Source organism: Rhinopithecus roxellana, chromosome 3, assembly GCF_007565055.1.
Source record: "Rhinopithecus roxellana isolate Shanxi Qingling chromosome 3, ASM756505v1, whole genome shotgun sequence".
NCBI classification, from domain to species: Eukaryota; Metazoa; Chordata; class Mammalia; order Primates; family Cercopithecidae; genus Rhinopithecus; species Rhinopithecus roxellana.
Genome location: NC_044551.1, coordinates 150,149,805 through 150,166,777, shown reverse-complemented (window position 1 = coordinate 150,166,777; position 16,973 = coordinate 150,149,805). Strand labels below are relative to the sequence as shown.

Below are 16,973 nucleotides of genomic sequence, written 5' to 3'. Positions count from 1 at the left end.
TTCGGGAACCAAGACTGATTTCAAAAGCTGCTGATGTTAAAGAGGGACCCAGAAAAGTTTGGGAGCCCCAGGTTTGGGGATGGGATCAGGAGGGGGAAATGTCTTGTTAGGGAGAAGGGACCCTCTGGGTCCAGCTAGATCAGGTAGGCAAATGTCACTTGGGATTGCCCCTGTATGCCCAGAACGTCTTAAGATTCTGTAGTTGGAAGAGGGAAGATTCAGGAAAGAGGAAGAAAACCTTTGCTGTTTCACATGTTGTTGGGTCTCAACGGTGGGGGGGGGGGTTTCACCCACTTTGTCCCCAGGGACAGCTCTCCTGCTGTGGTGTACCAGCCCACCTGGACTCCACGAGCAATGGCCGCAGATTCAGAGACCCCCCCGTGCGCCTGGAGAGCACAGCCTTGGGGAACCTTGCCAGAAAGGAGCCTGGAGGAGGGTAGAGGTGAAGAGGGGCTGTCACTTGCGGAGCTCCACGCTAGCCAGAGGCAGGAGCGCTACGCCGGCCCTCCTCCCGCCGGGCCCTAGATGGCCCCAGCGCTCCCGAGTCATCGCGCCCCGCGTGCGCGCCCGCCTGCTCCGCGCACCTGCCGTGGCCGCCGCGCGGGTCTGACCGGCTGGCTGGCGGGCGGGCGGCGCGCACAGGTGGCGGCGATTGGGCAGGCGGGGCCCGGAGGGTGACGTCACGGGCTCCAGTCCCGGCGGCAGAAATAGGGCAGCCGCGGCGGCCGTGGCACAGCAGCGGGCAGCGGCGGCTCAGGGAGCTGGAGCCTCAACAGCCTCCGGCGAGCCCGGGACCCGCTGACAGCCCGAGAAACAGCCGAAGGACGCGGGGCCAGGTTGCCGCCGCCGCCACGGGGCGCTCCCTCCCTCCCGCCCGAGTCCGGCCACCTGGTCTTCTCCTCGGCCCCGGCCGTCTCAGGTACGCGGGCGCAGCTCCGGAGCGGGCGGGGGAGGATGCCATGCCGCTGGCGCTGCCACCAGCCGGTCCCGCTGCGCCCCACTGGGGTCCCGGCGCCCGCGGCCCCACGTCTTGCTGCAGGGCCCGGCGCGGGCGCTTGTTTGTCCTTACTGCCCGCGCCGGGAGAGCGAAGTTTGCCCGCGGGGAAGGGTCCACCGGGCCAGGGCTCGTTAGGGCTACCCCGGCCGAGGCCAGGACTCGAGGTAGAGGCTGGGACGCCGAGGCTCGTGGCCGGGGTCTGCGGTGGGGACCGGAGTGACCCGGTTGGCACGCGGGGCGCCCCGCAGAAGGGCTCGGGCCAAGCCCGTAGCTCGCGCCCGCCTCCGAAATCCTGCAGGCGCCGTTCTTGGGCTCAGGACCCCAAGCGGCCCGGCGGAGCCAGGCGAGCGGGGCCCCTCTGCCCGGACCCGGTGCCCTTGGCTCTGGGCTTGGGCGCAGGGCAGGCATTCTCAGCACCTCCTCCCCGTGGCTTTGCGGGGAAACTTGCGTCTCCTCGCTGCAGCCCAAAGGGCCCGCTGTGCCTCGCCTGGCCCCAGATACCCCGGGGTCTGCCGAGTGTGAGGCTGGGGAAGAAGGAATCTGTGCATGACCCGACTCCAGGCAGTCTGAGGCGCTGCTTGTGCGCAGCCGGCGGCGGTCCAGAGCGAGCGGCCCGGGGTACTCGCTTGAGGGTGTCTAGGGAGCAGTGTGTTGGGGGCGTTCAGCGTTCGGGCTGGGGGCTTGGTCCTAAGAGAGCTTGCACTGTGGATGATCTTCGCCCTCCTTGCGCCCGCAAAGCAAAGACGAGTTCTGAGTTTTGGGAGGGACCTGGACGAGGCAGGCATAGCACTCTGCTTTGGACGCGTGTCGCCTCGAGTTTGGGGACTAGCGCGGGGCTAGTCTTTGGGGCTCCCTGCAGCTGACAAAGCGGCGCCAACCCGAGGCCTGCCACCTGAGGACTTTGTGCCCGCAACTCTTGCGGGAGCGTAAAGCCGCCGAGGCAGTGGGGTTTCTCGGTTTCCGGAGCGCGGCGAGCCTCCCGGCGGCGCGGCAAGTGCATTAGGTGTGCGCAGGTCAGCGGGGGCGTGCCCGGCGAGGTGGGTGTAGCGGCCGGAGAGCGGGTGCCGGGGCGCTGTCCAGCAGCCCTCGCTAGCGGCCGGGGGCCGCCGACACTGATGAATGACGCGTCCACAGCCCGCCGGTCCCCTCTAGGTGTCGCTTCCGCCGAGCTTTCCGCCAGTGAAAAATAACGCAGGCAGCTTGGTCTGTTCCCTTCGTAAATTTGTTGCAAGCCTGTGCACCAGGAATTGTACTAGATGGGGCCCCCGAGATACAAACATCCGTCCAGGTTCTCTGGGCCAAACGTAAACAGAATTTCAATAGGTGGTGAAGTAACTGCCAGCCAAAATATTCACCGGGAATGGGCCTGTGTCACAATCTGTGAGGGGAAAAGACAGATCAGGGAGCGACTAGGACTCTTCTTGAAAGTCCGAAGTTATTTTCCTACTGCCAAATTTAGGGGAAACCAGCGATGCTTTTTTTTTATAGTGTCTTCTTAATCCTGGGGGCCAGGTGCCAGTTTCTGTGCCTGCTCCTCTGGACCCCAGGATAGGCTCTGGGTCTGGGCAGTGGTCTTGTGGGGGTCCACCTGGGAAGGGAATGGTCAGAGGCGTGAGTGATGTGGCTTCTGAGTCTCCAGAGCCGCAGCAACTCTCAGGCAGGAGCTCAAGCCGGACACATGAGCAGATGCCCTACAGGGCACGTGTCTGCTTCCCATCTTAGCGTTGTGAAAGGAGGCACTGGGCACTGCAGCGTCACTAGACCATTTCTGCCATAGTCTGCTGAATGTTCGCTTTTTCCTTCCCATCCTAGGGAAAAAAAGCACCACCCTCTCCCAAGACTTCAGACTGAACCAAAGTTCACACAAGAAAATAGTCCACTTTGATGTAATGTATTAAAATTGCTCATTAGAGTTGTCCTAGTGCTTTTTTCTCTCTTAGAATTTTATGATCATCCTCAATTTTTGTTGATTCCAGGAAAGCTCTTTTTCTTCTGGAAAAGGGCCAGCTTGTTTTTCTGGGTATTAGGAGAACTTTTATCCTTTTGGCTGTGCCCTGGAGGTGGGTGAGGGAAGAGGAGGTTGGATTTTTCCACCATGACCAGTCAGTCCCTGAGGACTTTTTTTCCTTTTACTAAGGGTTGTAGGATTTTTTAAACGTGAACTTCACGTTACGATCTTTTGTTTGATTTAACAGTATATTCAGAGACTGGCGTTGAATAGTCATTAATTCATAAAACTACCTTAATTCCTAAGCCTTGTTTGAGTGTTTCTCTGCGAACTCAACCTTCTTGAGTTGCTTATGTGTGGTCAGTCGTGTGCTTCCTAGCTTAATGCAATTAGATATTTCAGGAGCACATCTTGCTTTACATTTTCTGTCTCAATGCATAACATAAGGCATGGAACTTCAAATAAAATAGAACTGCAGTCAAGAGAATGTGGTACTTAAGAGGTATAACCTGAAGGTTGGAAGGATAAAGGTTATTGGAAGTCACATGTGTGTCTGTGTTAAACTTCATAGTAAATAGGAATATCATAGATTTATACATGGCACGTAGAATAATTTAGGCATCTAATTTATCAAGTGTTGGGAAAGAATTAACTAATGATATAGAGTAGATAATTAATAGGAAATGCAATTTAACTTCATTATGGCTTGCTGCAAGGTTAGCTTGCTATATTTCCATGCCTAATTTCCCTGGGTTGGTATTTTAGGGACTGTCTTAGGAAATCTGCATCACTTTCTTTTTTTCTAAAACACTCACAAATCAGAGCTAGGGTCCTAAGTTCCCTACCTCTGAGAGGTTCCCATATAGCCTTACAGGTTTCAGGTTGAGGTTGATGTGGCTTTTTTTTCCTTTTAAATTTGAGCAGACATGCAGAAGAGAATTCCAGGGTTTTGGTGCTCCCAGTTGATTTTTATATGTCGATTGCCAACATGCCATGAATAAAATGCTACCTACAGTGTGTGTAGGGCAGATACTTTTTCATCTGGAAAGGCTAAAAATGTAGATGCTTCAGGGTCACAAATCTGACTGTTCTCTTCAAGGCTGGGTGGCATTGCTTGGTTCTGCCAACTCATCTTTGTAATTTCTGGTCCTGTTGGTTACAAAGAGAAGCCATTTCTATATGGCTAATCCTTAATGGCGAGTCTGGTAAAGTTACCAAGTTCTGGGAGAGAGGCTGAGAGAGAGAATGGATGAACAATGCCACCGAAACTCTGAGGGCCAGAATTCCCACTCTTCCCAAGACGGCTGGTTCCTGGAATAGAAAGAGAAGTTTGTATTAAACCCATTGCCAGTTTAATGGAATTGCTTCTCTCTGGCCTGTGAACTTGGTCAATAAAGACAGCTTACATGCCTGTGTGTGTTCTCTGAGTGGGGCAGATTTTGGTATTTTCATATGAATACCTATTTCTCCCTAACAATTTGCATTCTTATGTCATGCTTTTCTTCAAAAAGCAAGTCAGTATTTGGAATGTTACATCATACTAACCTGTAGTACCTCTGTAATTCTAAATACAGATAAATAATAACACACACATTAGCTTATTTTAGAACACCTGAAAATCCTGTGGTTTTCACAAGGAGGCAGACAATCTTGTGGAGGTCCTTCAGCATTAAGAAAAGCAAAATCTGCCTATCTAAACAGAGAATGCAAACTTCCACTCTAGATGTAAGTGTGCAATAATATAAGGAACCAAACAGTTGCCCCGGGGGCAGGATGCCTGGGTTCCAGTCTAGGCCTGGCCACTGATTTGTCTTCCAACCCTGGTGGATTCGTCCACCTTCTGGTCTTCTGGGGTCCTATCTATGCAGCAGCCAGGTTAGCACCAGATTCTCCTGACTGGGGGAATGTCTGTTGAAGCTCAAGTAGGAAACCACAGGGGAAGCAATAAAACACCTCCCTTCCAAACATGATGGCTTAAGTATCAAGTCAGTGTACTTTATGACTTGTTTGGAACAAAAGGTAGTCTCAGCTCTTTATATGTGGACAATCCTAGGTAGATTTATAATTAATACTTAGGACTTAGCAAGGATTGAATTAAACTTATTAATCTAAATTGATCTCAAAAGGAGCTCTAGGTAAAAAGGGGATTTGTGACCTTATGAATGGCACCTTCCCAATTCTATAATGGTGAGATTCTTGCATTCGCCTCTATCTGAAGGCCAGTAGGGCAATTTGAATTTGAGGAGTAATTAATTTGTTAACAGAGTTACTTCTCCAAAGTGACTAGCCTTATGATGCCGGCACTTTCCGTGAGCTGAGGGGCATCTGCCTGGGATTCTGTGCATCTTTTCATGGTTCCCCTCCCTCCCTCCCTCCCTTCCTTCTACCATATGTTTTTCTTAGCCCATAAATAGAGCAGCAGTGAGGACTGAGGAGAGTCTGCCGAGGGGCCCCCATCCCAGGGTAAAGTGTGGGAATTAAGGGTGAGCAGCTTGGCTCTTTCCCCTTGGTCGGAGCCATGAGGAGGAGAGCAGCTCTTGGCAGCTTTCAGAGGAAAGGAGAGTCTCGGGGCCAGGGCCTCCTAATTTACTGTCTCTAAATTTTCCCCTTTATACTAAAAACAACTGTTTGTCAAAACAAAACAGGCAGGACAAAACAAAACAAAAAAGACAGGCAGCAGCAGTTGAGAGTTAAGAGAAGAGATGTCGTGGGTCTGCATGCCTGACTTGGAATCTCAGTTTTGCCACTTGTTTGCCACATGGCCGTGGCAGAGTCCTTAACCTCTCTGTGACCCCATCTCCTCTGTCATCTGATTAAGGGATAATCATTGCCCCCATCATGGAGTAGAAAAAGGAGAGTTATGAGTTAATACCTGTGAAGTGTTTAGAACAGTACCTGACACATCGTAATTGCTATATAAGTGTTATCCAAATAGATAGTCTCTATTTGATTATTAGACAGATAATCAAAATTGATTTAGACCCAATATTAATTCTTTTTTATGAACTGAACTGTCATAAAACTTGAGCTATAAATTTCCAGGCTGTTGGTGCTGTAGATGTAATGGATTGTCAATCACTGTAAGTATAAAATGACATCTAAAACACATCCACAGTGCAAATAAAATCACAGCTAGTGGTAGGCAGACCGAGCTAAACTTTACAAACAAGCTGCCCGTGAGTATTTCAGTAGTTGGCCTGGTTCACGTGTTTCCCTGTTTCCAATTAAATTCTTACAGGAAATATAAACACAAACCGGATAAAACCAGTGGCAACTCCAGGCCAAGCTCCAGGCTTGAATCTTGGGCTTCCTGAAACACAACCTAGAAACCAGCAGTCTTGGTGCCTCCTCTTATGAACTGATTTGGTGCTTGCCAAAATCACAGTTGAAATGAATAGATTGTATTTTAATGCTACCCATTAGTACCAAAACCTAAAACGTAATTGATCTTAGATTACAAAGCAGATCAAAAGTTAAATACCAGATTTTATGGCTTGTATATTTCATACCTCCAGGAGTTGACATCTGTACATTAACTAGCATAGATTTGGATTATCTTGCTGTTTTTAGTTTATGTGAGCTAGGAGGCATGGAAAGGGAGAAAAGTAGACCTTACTCTGTGTGTTTACTCTGTGAGCAATGTTTGATAGTAGGTAAGTAGGAAAAAATTAATGAGAGTAAGAAGCAATGTCTTTCTAGTTCTAGCTTAAATTCCTATGGCTGGTTTTTAAAAATTCGAAAAATCCACTAACTGTTTTCTGCAGTCTCTGGAAAGTGGCTCTGTGATCAGAAGAGGATCACTTACGGAGAACAGAGAATTACTTTATTTTTAGAAAAATGGGTTGCAGCCGGGCGTGGTGGCTCATGCCTATAATCCCAGTACTTTGAGAGGCCAAGGCAGGTGGATCATCTGAGGTTGGGAGTTTGAGACCAGCCTGACCAACATGAAGAAACCCCATCTCTACTAAAAATACAAAATAAACTGGGCATGGTGGCACATGCCTCTAATCCCAGCTACTCGGGAGGCTGAGGCAGGAGAATCACTTGAACCCAGGGGGCGGAGGTTGCAGTGAGCCGAGATTGCGCCATTGCACTCCAGCCCAGGCTACAAGAGTGAAACTCCATCTCAAGAAAACAAGAAAAACAGGTTGCAGTAAGGGGAAGACAGTTTTATTCTCTTTTAGTCCTGAACATGATTTATTTGTTTTTTCCTGCTCTTCCTCCCTGTAAGATTTCACACATCTTAGGGAGACCGCTGGATCAAGAGTGCAGAAGCGATTGGGGGGCGGGGGAGGGGGTGCCGTGACTGTCGCAGTCCTCACAGTCGTCTCCCGGGTGGCAGCTGAAGCGGCACTATTCCACTCAACTCTGCCTTCTTCAGAGTGTGGGGCAGGTACTGATGGTGAGACTGTGACCTTCAGATTGTATTTACTGGCCACGCAGACTCTTTCCCCAGTAGCTCAGCTTTGTCAACAGATGTCAAAGATGAGTGACCGAAGAAACAGATATAGGAGTGGGAACTTATGGAAGCTTTTAAAAACAAGCAGACACTTTCTGCCTTTTTTTTTTTTTTTTTTTTTTTTTAGGCAGAGTCCCGCTCTTCACCCAGGCTGGAGTGCAGTGGCGCGATCTCGGCTCACTGCAAGCTCTCCACCTCCTGGGTTCACACCATTCTCCTGCCTCAGCCTCCCGAGTAGCTGGGACTACAGGCGCCCGCCACCATGCCTGGCTCATTTTTTTGTATTTTTAGTAGAGACAGGATTTCACCGTGTTAGCCAGGATGGTCTCGATCTCCTGACCTCGTGATCTGCCCGCCTCAGCCTCCCAAAGTGCTGGGATTACAGGCGTGAGCCACTGCGCCCGGCCACCTTCTCTTAAAAGATAGTCGTACCTTATAACCTTGCCTTTTCATGGGCCAGTGCTAGAGTCCCACAGTTTTGAGTCTGACTTTTCCTCCCTGTGGACATTTCTGTCTCAAGCTGGAGACATAAAGCAAATGTGGAGAGGCAGCTCTATTTGGATGTGGACGGCAGCCAAACGAAACCTGGAATGTGGCAGGAGTGTAATTGTTTGGCAGCCCTGGCCTCAGCACTAGTGACTGTGTGACAACTTCCACCCCCATTGTCTAAAGTAGGGATGCTCCAAAGCTGTTGCCTATGGCAGTGAGCGGGGGTGGACTGCCAGGTCCCTCAAGCACCCAGTTCTTTCTGACTTGGATGTCTGCTCTGGACTAGCCCTAGGCCAGTTCATGCTGGGTGCTGGCCTCCAAGGAGCTCCGGTGTCTTTAACTTACCAGCCTAGATCAGGATGCAGTGTGAACCATATGTGATTAAGCACTAAATTGTTTGGTATGAGCAGAAATCAATAACCCCTAAAGTTTCCTTGAGTAAGAGTTCTAAGTACTGCATAATGAGCTGTATCTGGTTATGTTTCATAATCAGAATACTGAAATTATGGTTGGACTGTGTTCACAGTAGAAAACTTCTTCCAAAAAAGTACAGCTTATTGAACAAGTAAGACAGTCTGTGTCCTCATTCCTTAGCACAATGCTTAGCACATGATTTGGACTTGAATATTTGTTGTAGCTGATGCTTAGTTTTTTCATCCATGTAATTATTTGATTACCTCGAATTGCTCACTTCTTGTCTTTTAGGACTGTATACAATAATGTTAGTGAGTCTCCGGAAACATCTTAAAGGTTATTGAAATTCCGTTATCATTTGATGCTTGGATTCTGCTACAAAATGGTTGGTCTTGAAACTAAGATATTAGACCTTATGATGCCATTTTCAAGCTCACTGTCTTATAAACTGAGATGTCAGCTGCAAATGAGGTGCCAGAGATGTAAGAATTCTTAATCATTGTTTCATTTTTTTGAGACAGAGTCTCACTCTGTCACCCAGGCTAAAGTGCAGAGGTGTGATCTCGGCTCACTGCAACCTCCGCCTCCCAAATTCAAGCGATTCTCCTGCCACAGCCTCCTGAGTAGCTGGGATTACAGGCGCCTGCTACTGTGCCTGACTAATTTTTGTATTTTTAGTAGAGACCAGGTTTCACCATGTTGGCCAGGTTGGTCTCAAACTCCTGACCTCAAGTGATCCATCTGCCTTGGCCTACCAAAGTGCTGGGATTACAGGTGTGATCCCCTGTGCCCAGCCATAATCATAATTTCTCGAGCACTAATTGTGTGCCCAGCCCCAAATGCTTTCTGAGGAAACTGAGGCATGGCTATATGGCAACCTAATAGAGGTGACCCAGCTGCCTCACCCTGGTTTGTTCTTGTAGATGTAATGGTAGGTGGCATTTCAAATGGGTTTCCATGTAACAGATAGCATTTATAGAGTTCTTACTATATGCCTGACACTAACTCCTTCAATCCTCACAAAAGCCTTTTGAGGTACGTATTATCGCCATTTTAGAAATAAGTAAACTAAGGCTCAGAAGTAATATAACTTCTCCAAGGTAGAACAGAAGTTTGGTGCCAGGATTTAAACCCAGGTTTATCTGATTCTGGTGAACACATACTAACTCACTGTGACTTACTATATCCATCTCACAATGTTTTATTCTCAGCATTTGTCATTTCTTCAACAGACTCAACAAAATGAAACCAGGAGGCTTTTGGCTGCATCTCACACTGCTCGGAGCCTCCCTGCCGGCAGCGCTGGGATGGACGGACCCAGGAACCAGCAGAGGCCCGGATGTGGGTGTGGGGGAGTCACAGGCAGAGGTATAGTCAAATCCCCACTGACATAACGTTTCAAACTGATTGCTTTCCGATGTTACAGTATCTGATTTCCCCTCCACCTTTAGTTTAGATCAATTAGATCACAGAGTGAATTAAAATTGCACTTCCTTTTTGGTGGGGGACAGAAGAAGGCAACGTGTGGATACGGACAAGAGGTTGAGAACACGACGTGAGTGGTGACTCTAAAACCTCTCAGATGCTGAAAATGTATTCCGAAACCAAGCTTCAGTTGCCTGGTTAGTCTCTACAAAGACCCTCCAGAGAATGGCCTTTCTGTATATTTAATAAAACCCTGAAAATGCAGAGTAATTGGTGGAGTACACCCATGTGAATTAATGAAGTATTTTAATTATAAAATATATTTGAAAAGAAATGGACTAGTTTTCAGGTATATAGATAAAAAGCACCAGGCTGAGAAAGAACTGGCAAGTGGAGGTCCTAAGGGAGAGTGCTTTAATGAACAGATAAGAATGATTAATGGCATGTTAGGTATATATAAATGCTTTTAAAGTGCTTGAAAAACTTGTTCTCAAATACCTCCCTGGAGAGTCTGGATGTTCTGCTAATTGCTTAGTGAACCCTGGTCTTATGTAGTAAAGAGGATTCCTAAGCTGCAACCTGGCCCTGCCCAAGGTAATAGATACCATGAATTTGGGGTTCATGGGCAAAATGTATTTTTCTGCAGAAAATGCTTTGTGTGTGCTGACCCTTAAGAAATGGCTTCACCCTTCCATTAAAACCACCTGGGATTTTCTCTATGCTGTGACGAATACTCATTCCTAATAGGGAGCTTTCCAGGGCGCTTTTCCTCCCATTGTCTTCCTTGATGCCTGCCGTTCTCTTTTTTCTCTGTCCCTGTTTCCTGTCTTGCAGAATGAGAAATAAAAATTACCTCAAAAAGTCAACATTCCCGGAGAGTGAATAAGGTTACTCAGTGTAGGGTAGGATTAATGCATTATTTGATCAAAAGACATGATTTCTCTTTCATTATTACTTAATTGTAATGCAATCCCAAAACTACCAGCCTTAATCTTTGGGGAGCTTCAGAAGTAATTTAATGTACACTTTTCCTGCTGAAGTTAGTGTGCCTTCCTTTTGTGGTGAGCAGATGATTAAATAGAAACACTATCTCTGCCATCTAAATCCATGAAGGACGCAACTTAATGCTCTTCTGAAAGAGTCTGGAGATTGGCTTGCTGGTGAGAACAGCATTTCCCTATGGGAACGGCTTTATCGGCACACTCATATCCATACGAAGAGAAAATGATCACTTAAATCCTACACATATATTGTTGAATATTTAATAGCAAAGCAAACAGACAAACACACAGTAAAGCTTAGTCTTCTTACTATTGGGGCTCATCAGCCCACTGTTTTAAACCACTTATTTCAAATAAAAGTGTCAAGTCAATTAAGGTGGGATTTAGCTGGAGGTAAATTGAAGGTAAGTTAATATCAACCCAGGGTCTCTTTATCTTAGCTGTTAACACCCTACTTCTTTGTGTGCCAACAAGAAGGAACACATACCAGTCATTGGGAGGAAGTAACGCTTTTTGGGGGTTGTTATTTTGCTCCCCTGCAACCCCCGCTCCAGGGTAGCTTTTGTCTTCCAAGTCCAGCAATGTTGCTGCTTCAGGAAAGGAAAGTGATGACTGTGTAGATTCTGCACCACAGGAACTATTGCCCTATTGATCATATATATAGTTTTTTGCTATAGCTTTTGTTTTTGCAATATTGTAACTTCTAATCATTGAAACTGTTTCTATCAGTGATTAAATGAGATGATAATGGGAATGGACCTAGGGCATAGGATGGCCTAGGTTAAATGTTTAGCTGCAGAGAACAGAATACTGCCAGGTACGGTGGCTAACACTTATAATCCAAGCACTTTGAGAGGCCGAGGTGGGCAGATCACTTGAGCCCAGGAGTTCAAGACCAGCCTGGGCAACATAGCAAAACCCTGTCTCCACTAAAAATACAAAATTAGCTGGGTGTGGTGGTGCACTCCCGTAGTCCCAGCTACTCGAGAGGCTGAGGTGGCAGTATCACCTGAGCCTGGGGAAGTCCAGGCTGCAACAAGCCATGATGGCACCCCTGCACTCCAGCCTGGGTGACAGAGTGAGACTATGTCTGAGAAAAAAACAAAAAAAGAGAAAGAAAAAACCCGAAGGAAAAAAAAGAAAACAGAGAGTGGAGCACTTATTTTAGTGGATTTGTTTGCATCCCTTGCTCATACTCTGTGCATCCCTCCATGCACCCCCACGCCCCTGCTTACCAGGGGCCTCCTGCGGGGCTTGCTGTTTCTTCTTTCTATGTCTCTCCTTTCTACACCTGACTCTCCTCCTCCTTCAGGGCCCAGCTCTGGTTCTTACTTTTTCTTTAGAATCTTCTTTGACCACTCTTGGTCACACCTGGTCTCTTTTTCTGAACTCTTAGTCCTTCCTCTCTCTTTTTGTTTTCTTTCTCTCTTATATTTATGTTAGCATATGGATGGAGCCTATCTTATTTATCTTTTCTTCCTCACAGTGTCTAATAATTTTATAAGCAAAATAGAGGTTCAATGCATTTTTAAGCCAATCGATAATTTATGTGACATTTGGTCCTGGTTATAAAGTCACTCTGGTGCTTCCAAAATTCAGACCAGACCATCAGATATTTCAGCGCAGGGCATACCTCCCTGCACAGCAGGTTCACTGCCACTGGGGAAGTGGATGGTTTCCCCAGCCAATCTGTGAACAGGCCAGGCAGGCTTGCATCCTAATATCCAAGATAGTCCTTGTGTGTTATAGTTTCTGGGTAGTTTCTTATTTGAATTGTAGCTTTTAATGTATTGATAACTCACAGTCCAAACCATATTAAACTCCTCTAGCAGTTTCCTCAAACAGTCTTATTTCCTGGAAGAATCAAAACCAGCAGAGTTTCCTGAGACTCTAAATAAGTCAAAAACCTTTTTTAGGAAGCAGATATTAAACTGTTTCTGTATGTTTCTTCCTGGTAGTAGTGCTTCACACAAATACTCATTGACTTAAGATTTTTAAAGTACTTAGAAAGCATTAATAAGATTTGATTTACCTTTAAAGTTATTATACCAATTACTTGAATGACCTAAGGGTAAATAAGAATTAAATGACCAACGAGTGTGTGTGCGCGTATTTTTAAAGCAATTATAGCAAGTGTTAAATTATTGTTTTATGTACAAAGACTGCAGTGGAAATAGCTTCAAGGAGTTTACCGTTTTACAGACATAGATAAAAAGAAATACAGCTGGGTGGAGTGCCTCTTTCGTAAGAGTGGAGTGGCAGAACGTGCCCTAGAATACTAATGGAATTCTCAATTCAGAGGAAACAATTCTGAGAGGTACAATTTATTGAAATAATGAAATGTTGTTATATCCCCCCCTTTATCCTACACAGATGCTCTTTGACTTACAATGGGATTACATCCCAATAAACCCACTGTAAGTTGAAAACATCGTAGGTCAAAAATGTATTTCATACACCTATCCTACCAAACGTCATAGCCTAGCCTGTCCTGCTTCAGCATTCTCAGAACACTGACATTAGCCTACACTTAGGGCAAAATCATCTAACACAAAAACGATTTTATAATAAAATGTTGAACATCTTATATAATTTATTGAATACTGTACTGAAAGTGACAAACAGACGGCTTGTATGGGCACTTAAAAGTACAATTTCTACTGAATGTACATCATTTTCATACTATCCTCATGCTGAAAAATCCTAAGTCAAACTAAACCTAAGTCAGGGACTATCTGTATGCTGGTCAAGATGAATATAGTAGTAAAATCAATATTAGTAGAATTTTATATTTCGGGGGGAACCAAGGAACCAGAAAGGGGTGAGAAGTGATGTGGTAGCAGCCTCCAAAGAGCAGACCTGCTTTTGAGAAATAGGCATTTGTGGGAGCCCCCCACTTTTGGGGCCTGTGTGCTGCAGTGCAGCCCCCCACTTTTGTGGCCTGGGTGCTGTGGTGGGAGCCTCCCCTTTTGGGGCTTGGGTGCTGCCATTGGTGCCGCCCCACTTTTGGGGCCGGGGTGCTATTGTGGGAGCCCCCCACTTTTGGGTCCTGGGTGCTGTGTTCCAGCACCAGCATGTCACCCATTTGCTGGGCTCTGGGATTGAATGGTGGCCGTTACATGGTCTTATACATCTTTCATGCATTTTACTGACCTTTTTCTAAATGACTCTTACCCGTGGCATATACATAGTCACGTACTATATACCTGTACATGTTAATATTGATTCCTTCTTAAATTGTCACCTCATATGCCTCAGTGCTTATAGACCAGAGATAGGTTTTGAGCTCAGATACCATGGGTTTTCAGTATTTGCAAATTCTCTCAAAGTAAAGTCTTTGCAGAAGAAATATGTGGAGTGGTGTCAGCTAACTTAAACATGACTCCCCGCCTCCCTAACCTCAGGGGTCAGCCTAAGACAGCATTGATCCTACCCTGACTGACTGGCCCCCTCCCCTTGCTACAAGTGTTGACGACAGGCATGGCACTCCTGTCCCCACAAGGGCAACCTCAAATTGCAGAGTCCTTAGATGCTCCGTGGCTTCGTTCTGCCTTGGCTGGGCATTCAGTAGTACTTGGGCTCGAAGACTGAGCATTGATTTTTCCAAAACACTTTCACCGTTCTTGTGTATTCATTGTCTTAACACTAGTGCCCCTCACCCCCAATCACCCTTTCTGATAAAGGTGAGTAAATGCTAAATTAAGAGGAAGAAAAATAATGGTTTTCTGTGAACTCATAAATGCTCATTTTCCTGGGTCACAGAACTTTTCAGGGCCAATTAAAATTCTGTCAACTATGATCTCAAAATACTAAAGAGACACACAGTGCACTAACTGGTACAGTGTGGAAGGGCTGGCTGGTACTAACTGGTACAGTGTGGAAGGGCTGGCTTACTCCCCACCACCCATAACCCTGACTGTGCTCTTTGATTGATTACTGGGGAAGAACAGCTGATCGTCTGTAGGGTTTCAGATCTGCCCGTTGGTGTCTCTACTCACCCTGGCCCTCAGCTGGTTTGTGGGCATAAATAAAAGAAACTCCTTCTTTCCTGTGAACCAATGGGGGTCCAAGCTGGGTGTTCTTAAGCTTCACCTGCAGTATGTGTGCATCTCTCATGGCTTTTCTGCCGTATCACCCTTGTGATACTCACCATTGCAAATTCTAGTATTTGACTTGCTTTCAAAGAAGATGAGACTCTGGGCAAGGTCTCTCAGCAAGAGACGAGAATGGTCTTCTCCCTAGGGCTGTGGAGCCCTGGGATAACCAAACCACATACCCCTTTCAAAAGGATCCAGAATTTCCTCTGCAGGTGCGGTGCTGGTTGATGTGGGGGCTGCTTCTCTGGGTCCCCAACACTTAGCCAGGGCTTTCTGCTGATTATTCTGAGTCAGCATGTGGATATTCATTTTTCAGGTAAAACTGGCAGGGCACAACCTCCCACTTGTAGATGTTATCAGTACATTCATAATTTTCAAGGCAAACAATGGTAGCAGAACCTCTCAAGGTCTCAGGGATGAGCCCATTCCCAATTATAGAATGGGGTGTGCTGTACCCTGCTCCAGTACCTCTTGAGATGCAGTGTGCTTGTGAACGGTCTGGGATCTTGTTAAAATGCAGATTCTGATGCAGCAAATCTGATGTGGGTCCCAAGATTCTGAGCTCCAGGTGATGCTGATACTTCAGATCCCAGGGGACACTGGGCAGAAAAGCCTTAGAGGAGCCTCCTGCCTCCTCCCGTGCACACACGCAAGGAGAACACCAGTTGGATTGACCCTAGCCTTTTTTTAGTTCTTGCTGACATGATGATGCTGACTGCAGTCAGGAAAAGGAGAGAAATGGGCAGGCTGCAGTCGTGCTGGAAAATAGCTTGATGAGACTCGCTTAGGGGGCAGGTAGGTGATGGGAAAGATGAACTTAAACAACCTTGGTTCTAGGGTCATTTTCACCTGTTTTCAAGCAGTTGGACAAGTAACTCTAGCTCTCACAACCCGTGGTTCCTCCCTTGCTTGTCTGTAGGTGGTTTTAAATTCTGAGAGAGGTAAGTTTAAATTCTGAGGCTTAGCCCACACCCCCTGCTCCAAGGACCAACAACACACTCACCTCTCGCCACCACCGTGGCTCCCTTACTGGTGTCCTGTCCCTTCTCTGTCCCCAAGGCCAGCCGGCCTGTTTGGGGGATGAGCATTGCTGCGTTGGTACGCCGTTTTGGAGTCTTGTTTTTCTCTTTATCCTTGTACAGGGAAAGTCGCTGTCTTTGTTCTTTGTGTCCTCTCCACTGCTCCCAGCCAGCCCTTCCACACTGTACCAGTTAGTGCACTGTGTGCCTCTTTAGTATTTTGAGATCATAGTTGACAGAATTTTAATTGGCCCTGAAAAGTTCTGTGACCCAGGAAAATGAGCATTTATGAGTTCACAGAAAACCATTATTTTTCTTCCTCTTAATTTAGCATTTACTCATCTAACTACTTTATTTATGCCTCTGTTGCTAAATAATCTATACTCCTCTAGGAAACTTCCCACCCTTGTAATCGGGACATCAGGCCATGCATTGTAAATGGGGCTCCAATTTCCGTTTTTTGGGGAGTTGGCAGCACAGATCTGCCAAGTCCCAATCATCTGCTTGATTTATCCCATATGCCCTATGGGTTATTGCTCTTCCTTCCCATTTGGATGGAAGTAAATGCCGTCCTTGTGTCAGGCAGGATCTAACAAGGCCCAGTGAGTGGGCTTTACTCTTCAGGGCTGCCAAGCCAGAGCCATTGTCCTTCTGCCTCCATGGCTGTGGTCTCTGCCACTGGCTCCCGGGCTTTGTCTTGTCACCAGCCACCTGGGAGGTGGAGCATACTAGATCTAGACATGGAGGATGTGGGAGGATATGGGTCCAGTGCTCTGAGCAGGCGACACCGTGGACACTGTGGTGGGTGCTGGCACATTGGTGTTGGGGGGAGGAAGTGTGGCCAGGTGGCTGAGAAGCCATCCGTCCGTCAGCCTCACCTCTCTCTTGATGAGTAGCCATCCTTTGGGGCATTCCCTTGAGTCAGGAAGGTCTGGAACAAGAGAAACCCAATTTCTTTCCTCCTAATAAAAATCAGCCTTGTTGTACTCCTGCCAGTAGTGTGTGCTCTTGGCAGAGGTGAAGAATGAGTGTGAGTGGCCTGCGGGGCTGGGGTCTTCCCTCAATCACAGGGTGAGTTTCAGTTTGATCTTGTACAGGGGTTGGGGTGGGGAGAGCTGGTGCTG

The 16,973-nt window shown here is 47.0% G+C and overlaps 1 protein-coding gene across 1 annotated transcript in view; it reads left to right on the top strand.

Annotated features, from left to right (window-relative positions):
* The first annotated feature begins 686 nt into the window (after positions 1-686).
* The window catches only part of FSTL4 (follistatin like 4), a 412,856-nt gene continuing 396,569 nt past the window's right edge, over positions 687-16,973 (top strand). Inside the window, exons 1-2 of the mRNA XM_030927157.1 lie at positions 687-919; positions 9,540-9,675. Of these exons, the coding sequence (XP_030783017.1) occupies positions 9,550-9,675 (126 nt within the window). The 5' untranslated portion in view covers positions 687-919; positions 9,540-9,549. The remainder of the gene's footprint in view (positions 920-9,539; positions 9,676-16,973) is intronic.